The following is a 7,559-nucleotide window of genomic DNA, read 5'->3' as shown; positions in this document are numbered from 1 at the left end:
TATTATTATGTGAGAGAGCAGCACGCGCTATTAAAGTGACACTGGACTAGACATATATGAAGCCCAATATACCCATCATCACTAACCCTCTGGTAAGAGTACACCAGGTACATGCATCACAATTATATGTGCACAAAATGGTGACCTCTTATCAAGACAAACAGCAGATGACTTTGCAGATGGGGCCCAAGTAGAACTTTCTTGAGGTTTAATAGCCCATTCCATTCAAATGTCCCTCAACAAAGTTTGTTAAAGCATGATGAATGAAACACCCATGTTTCCAAAGGTGGTGACACGTAAAAGCACCCACTACACTCTCTGAGTGGTTGGCGTTAGGAAGGGCATCCAGCTGTAGAAACTCTGCCAAATCAGATTGGAGCTTGGTGTAGCCATCTGGTTTCACCAGACCTCAGTCAAATCGTCCAACCCATGGAAAGCAGACGTTAAACAATGATGATGATGAATTATTCAAACCTCAAACAATCCCTCTTACCTTGTATGATGTTCCTCTACTCCTGCACGCGATCAGAGCTGCACATATCAACCACTGAGGAAAATACTCAACTGGTTATGGTCAAGCAACTAACAAGCCCATTGCCCATCTTTTACACCAAGATAAAACTGGCCTTGTGCTTTAATTAGAAGGAAGATCATCGCCCTGTAATGTTTACATAACATAAATTGTCCTTTAGAGCTTGGCTGGTTAAGAGGTTAATGAGGCATCAGCCTTTCTACCACTTGTCCTAATTCCACCTTTTTTTTTTGTTTCAGTCTCAACATATGAGAAGCCAACAAGAAGGCTTCTCCTTAGTCATCACTTCACTGCCAAATCTCCCTAAAACCACTCTGTTATCTTAGAAAGTTGGGTTATGTAGTCATGGATAGACTAAAAAACAAAGGGAGCTTTGTCACAACTGGAGCATCTTCAATAGATGCTCCAGCATCTTGAATAGGGCTGACTGGGGGATAATCAAAGCAGACACCTTCCTCATACATCCATTTTCATGCTGGCATGGGTTGGATAAATTGACAGGAGCTGATAAGGCTAAGGGCCACACCAGGCTCCAGTCTGTTTTGACTTGGTTTCTGTTGTAGGATGCTCTTCCAACCATTTTACAGGGTATCATTTACAATATGACTTCCACTTATATTTACCTTCCTAATACTTGAGGGTATCTCCTGACATATCTTCACCACTATATCTTTTCTCTCTTTTCCATCTGGGGTAGCCATGTATGTCCCCTACAGCAAGGTAGCTATTCTAGCATACACTAACCTCTCTTTGCTTCACCTGGCATAAAGCCTCATCCCTCAATTTCTCTTTCTTTTAAGTGTTGTATGACAAATCTAGGGAAGGTAATAAATGTTAAAGTTATTATATTTTATATGTTTAAAAAAAAAATGAATTTCTAATTTTATAGTACAAAACTTTTTTTTTTGTGGGAACAGGATGAAACTCCTGATGCTTAAGTTATATGGCACTCCCTTCAAGGATTAAAGGCAAAGTTGGTTCTCAGGGACATAACAAGACCTTAACTAAATATTACCAAGACTACTGGCCTTTATGATTTATTAAATATTGGTTTCAAATTTTGGTACAAGGCCATCAATTTTGAGGGATGGGGTAAATCGATTACATTGATCCCAGTACTCAACTGGTACTTAAAAAGCACCAGTGCTTTTTACATGGGATCATCAAGAGTGCAGTGGGATCATTATTCAGCTAGAGTTTTGTTAATAATGCTCACAAAAGTGGAGTTATTTAAACATTGCTATCCATATTTTCAACTTTTTGAATTGTTCTCCTTGGAAAATTCATATGGCACAGAGGTACACAACTAAATGTAACTTCAGTAACTACTGGACGGCTTTCCAGTCATAGATGTTGTCCTGAGGCAACATCAATGTAGAAGCCTACAGGTTGTTGCTCAACAAGCTGCCAATTACAGACAAATCTCCCTCAATTTATACATTACCAACCTAAAGTAAAAGGGACATGTATAATGTAGTCCTAGATATCATTTTATGTCTGTTTTCCATGCTGTTATGGTTTAGTCCAGTGATACTCAACCATTGTTTGGCTTTGGACCCTTTTTGATTCCTATTTTACTCAACTGGAACCTGCCATTAAATATTTTAAGAGCCCTATTTTTATAAGAATCGTAAAAAAAAATTTATATTTTGTCTGTTTTTTACAATTGATGGATATTTGTCCTCTGTTGTTAACACAACGTTTTGGCTGATATACCCTCCAACCTTCATCAGGTGTCTTGGGGAGATTTCGAACCTGGGTTTTCATTCCCAAGGTATTTTTCGATGTTATTGTTATTCAGGTCACTGTCTGGAATCAAACTCGGAATCTTGGGGTTAGTAGCCCATGCTCTTAACCACTATGCCATATACAAACCTAGATTCAAAACTTCCTCAAGACACCTGATGAAGGCTGGAGGGTATATCAGCCAAAACGTATTAACAACAAACAAGATGGGGACAAATATCCGTCAAATGTAAATAATGTACAGAATTCCTCATCTCTTAACCCTTTCGTTACTATATTTCTGACCAAAATACACCCCTCATGAGTTTCAATTAAATTCTAAAATAATCATGAATTTAGACTAGTCTCATTAAACACCTGTAACTTTTTATTTATCAACATATTAATGTGATATTTGGAACATAATTAAAGAAAGGGTTCTTAATCAATTCTATTGCATAATTTTTGTCTCTGGGGTACTGCTAGTGTCTCTCACATGTAAATATTGGTTCAGCTTCACGAATCGTACTCGTTCATAATACTGGAAATATAGTCATCGCCAAAAGGTTCCTGATCGCTCCAGTAATTTGTTATTCTGGGTGACTGTCTAATAGCCATAATAATATTTATGGCAAAAAATGCCCGTATTTTATCTACAGTTGCAGGAAACCGCAAGCTATCTTTTTTTTTCCGGCTTGTTTACATTCTGCGTAACGGTTTGTTTCCGCAGTAATCATTTCAGACAAGCATGAAACAGAAGTCTAAAGGTTTCGCTTCCTGAGAAAGACTATGGGTAGACCCGGTTTCCTCAGAAAAATTGTTAATAAAAACGTTTTTTTAAGTTTTTACTCCATTCTGGTGTAAAATCATCGTCGCTGATTTCAGTTTCGGATACAGAAATATCCGATTTATTATCATTCACCACGTGCTTTTGTAGCTCATTCATTCTTTTCTTCGATATCTCCATATCTTCTGTTGAAAAACCTTCAAATTCGGAATCACTGCTTGATAGCATGAAACTCCTCTCCATCTTCAAAGTTGAAAAAAAATCAACGCCGCAAAAAATGTGGAAAAAAATCTTCCAAAATTCACTGAGTTCAAATATCACGCCAAACAATGTTGGAGACAATAACTCAACTGTTTGCAAAGTGAAATCGGGTGTTTTAACGAATGTACTAATGAGATTTGGGTTCAAATATACATTTAAATAACAACGGGTACGCTCGGCCGGGTTAGTCTTATGAACCAAAAAATGCTACGGCCGGGTTAGTAACGGAAGGGTTAAATATAGAACTGTATTTTGTCTGTTGTTGAAGTATAACCAATTTATTGTACGTAAACTTTTGCAACATCTTATATGGACCCCATTTGGAAACCATTGGTTCAGACAGTCCAGCAGGATCCAACAAATAAGCTTGCCTTGCTCCTGTCTCACCTTTCATACCTTTCATATGATTTCTACAGTTGTGTGTCCTTCCTAACACCAACAATTTGACGAAGTGTTCTGGGTACATTGTTTCCATTGCACCATTCCAGAGGATGTCTCATCCCCACTAAAAAATTTTAAGTCCTCTCCACTCAATAAGATTATTCCGCTTTACAGAGTGCACTGTTTTTTTTTGGGGGGGGGGGGGGGCAGAGTTATGTGTCAACAGCATAAAGAGGTCATTTTGTAATTCAACTAAAGAGCTGCTATGACTGAAAACAAAACAAGAGTGCTGATTGGGGGAAGTGTTTAGAGAGAGGAACAGATTTACTGAGAGGGTTGTCTCGATAAGTTTTGCTCATTCAGGACCAACTTGTGGCTAAATAAGAATCCCTTGCACCAAGTGATTGGTGATCCAATGTAATTTATGAGTTATACCCAATTCTAAAGCATTCAATGAAGAAATCTAAACCCTCAGGTTATTGAGAGAGAGGGGGTGGGGGGAGCTGTTAGGTACGAAGGTGAAATAATGATGAAAGACATCATCCCTGAGACACTCAAAACCATCTTCTCAGGTTTCAAATACTTCAACAAATCATCATCATTTAACATCAATTTTTCATGCTTACAAAGGCCAGATGGAGTTTATTAAGGTGGATTTTCAACAGCTGGATGCCTTTCCTGTTGCCAACCCCATGACCTGATGTGCTTTCACTAAATACTGGAAATGAATGATAATAACACAACTATAATGCAGTGTCACGATAGGGAGAGGCACATTCAACAGGCTCCTTCAGTTTCTGTCTGCCAAATCCATCCACAAGCCTTTTGTTGGCCATGGGCTATATAGTAGAAGGCACTTGATTGAAGTGCAGTGCAGTAGACCTGAACCTGAAGTGATGTGCTTGAAAAGCAAACTTCTTAACTGTATGATGTCTGAGATAATAATTTGTAAATTTTTGTTTTTGCATCCGTAACTTTAGAACCATCATCCTGGAAAGTGGGCCTCAAGTAATGATGAGATATATATTCTTTTCTACTCTAGGCACATCATCGTCATCATCATTTGACGTCCGCTTTCCATGCTAGCATGGGTTGGACAATTTGACTGGGGACTGGCGAACCAGATGGCTACACCAGGCTCCAATCTGATTTGGCAGAGTTTCTGCAGCTGGATGCCCTTCCTAACGCCAACCACTCCAAGAGTGTAGTGGATGCTTTTACGTGCCACCAGCACGAGGGCCAGTCAGACAGTACTGGCAACGGCCACGCTCAAAATGGTGTTTTCTACGTGTCACCTGCACAGGAGCCAGTCCAGCGGCACTGGCAACAACCTCACTCGAAGAATGATTTCTAATGTGCCACCAGCACAAGGGCTGAAATTTTGGGGGAGTGGGCCAGTCAATTAGATCGATCCCAGTACATAACTGGTACTTAATTTATCGACCCTGAAAGGTTGGAAGGCAAAGTCAACCTTGGCGGAATTTGAACTCTGAACATAGAGACAGATGAGATAATGCTAAGGATTTCGCCTGGAGTGCTAACGGTTCTGCCAGCTCACCGCCTTGAAGTTACCAAAATATTCTTTTCTACTCTAGGCATAAGGCCCGAAATTTTTGGGGTGGGGGCCAGTCAATTAGATCGACCCAGTAATGCAACTAGGACTTAATTTGTCGGCCCCAAAAGGATGAAAGGCAAAGTCAACCTCGGCAGAATTTGAACTCAGAACATAAAGACAGATGAAATACCGCTAAGCATATATTATCATTTTGCTTTTGTCTTCCATGCTGTCATGGGTTAGAAGGTTTGAAAGGGTCTGATGCATCAGATGACAGCATCAGGCTCCAGTGTCTCAGTTTTAGTATGGTTTCTACAAGTGGATGCCATGCTTTTCACTTTACAGAGTACACCAAGTGCTCTTTTTTTTCTGACACCAGCACTAGTGAGGTTGCCTTACAACTGGCAAAACCTAAAGAAGTACCACAACTGAAGGAAGAAATGAGAGAAGGGGAGGGGAGGGGAGAAGGGTGACTGGTTGGAGTAATCTAGCATTGTCTTGTGTTAAGGGTTAAAAGGAAAGGCTTGAGATTGAGAAAGAAATGAGGGCAGCAAGGATCTGAAGCTGAGGAAAATGGGATGTGAGGGTTTTGTGGGAGGGAGGAGAGAGAGGCAGGGTTGGGGGAAGCAGTGAGAGAAAAGGGGCTTGGAGGCAACCATAGAGGTGTGAAGATGAAAGCAAGGCGAGATTAGTGGGTTGATGCATCAAGGCCACTACATCCTTTCCCTTTGCATGCTTACTTGAAAGAGTAAGTTTTAAGTATTTGTGTTTGTCACTCCCTCCTCTTGACAAGTGGTGTTGGTTTGTTTCCATCCCTGTAGCTTAGTGGTGTAGCAGAAAGAGACCAGTTAAATAAAGATGAGACTTAAAAAGTGCGGGAGTCAATTTGTTTGAGTAAAAATCCTTGAAAAGATGTGCTCTAGTATGGCTGCTGTCCAATAGCTGAAAGAGTAGCGTTTGGGCCAATGATCCTCCGCTGTGGCCTACAACAGTCTTTCCTGTATAAATATAATAAATTTTTCTTTAGTTGATTTGCATTATGCTTTCTTTGGTGTAGCTCCCTAACCCCCCCCCCCCCCCCCGAATTTTGGGTCTGACCTACATATTAAAAAGGTTGAGAACCACTGAAAAGGGGAAAATTAAAACTGAAAAAAAAATTGAATAAATTGTCAAATGCTATTTTTGTAAAGGTCTCGGCCATTTATTTACAATAAATCCTCCTTGATTGTAGTTGAAGTGTCTTTGAGACATTAATATTGGTGGGTTGTTAGTCCAAGGTCCGCTCTTCAAGAAGCAGTTCTTCTGTGTCGTAGATCTGGTTCTGTATATCTGTAGTTAATGGCTGCTCTAATTGGTCGAGCATTTCATGGCTTTCATGGGTTTTCAGGTGAGCAAATGAAATTTCAGAATCTGATGTCTAAAAACAAAAAATACAAAAATAATTTGTTATACACACACACACATCATCATCATTTAACATCTGTTTTCCATTCTGGCATGGGTTGGGCGATTTGAATGGGGTCTGGGAAGCCAGGGGGCTGCACCAGGCCCCAATCTGATCTGGCAGTGTTTCTACAGCTAGATGCCCTTCCTAATGCCAACCACTCTGAGAGTATAGTGAGTGCTTTTTACGAACCACTGGCACAGGGGCCAGAGGAGCTGGCATCGACCATGATCAGATGGTGTTTTTTATGTGCCACCGGCACGGAAGTCAGTCAAGGCGGCACTGGCAACGGCCACGTTCGGATGGTGCTTTTTATGTGCCACCAGCATGGGGTCACAACTACAATTTCCATTTGATTTGATATTGATGTGCCTGACTCAATAGGTTTCCTCAAGCATGGCATGTCGCCCTACGATCCATGGTAGATATGTATTTATTTGTATATACTATCTATATATATAAGTTGGTCTATCTGTTTTACTGAAGCCCTTAGCAATAGTGGATCTATAAGCAATGTCTTGTGGCTAGTTAAAAAGGATGCTCAGTTGCCAACAAAATTCCACCATAGGATCGAAACTAGACTGACCAATCCCTCTTTTTTTGTCCATGAAGGTATCTATATATATAAAAATGAGAATGTGTGTCTGTCTGTGTGAATCCCTAAAACTCGAGAACTACGCAACCAATTTCATTCAAATTTTACAGATGCCTTACTTAGGGTTCCAGTTGTGTTTTAGTCAAAAAAAATTTTAACTTCTTGCAGAGTTCGAGCCCACGGCAACATAATATCTCCTCCACTATTTAAGTATTACGTGTCGAAAGTGAAACAAAAACACTCATGTCAAATACTTTCACTTTAAAAATGAAACTATTC

At 40.0% G+C, this 7,559-nt stretch overlaps 1 protein-coding gene across 3 annotated transcripts in view; it reads right to left on the bottom strand.

Moving 5' to 3' along the window:
* Positions 1-6,420: 6,420 nt before the first annotated feature.
* LOC106871609 (stabilin-2) overlaps positions 6,421-7,559 on the bottom strand; it is a 108,381-nt gene continuing 107,242 nt past the window's right edge. For all 3 annotated transcript variants that reach the window (XM_089364469.1, XM_089364502.1, XM_089364480.1), the window contains exon 45: positions 6,421-6,658. In XM_089364469.1, the coding sequence (XP_089220595.1) occupies positions 6,509-6,658 (150 nt within the window). In that variant the 3' untranslated portion in view covers positions 6,421-6,508. The remainder of the gene's footprint in view (positions 6,659-7,559) is intronic.

The sequence above is a fragment of the Octopus bimaculoides genome, chromosome 1 (genome assembly GCF_046866305.1).
Source record: "Octopus bimaculoides isolate indiv1 chromosome 1, ASM4686630v1, whole genome shotgun sequence".
Classification (NCBI taxonomy): domain Eukaryota; kingdom Metazoa; phylum Mollusca; class Cephalopoda; order Octopoda; family Octopodidae; genus Octopus; species Octopus bimaculoides.
Note: the sequence above shows the minus strand (reverse complement) of the source record. Positions and strands in the feature narration are given on the sequence as shown.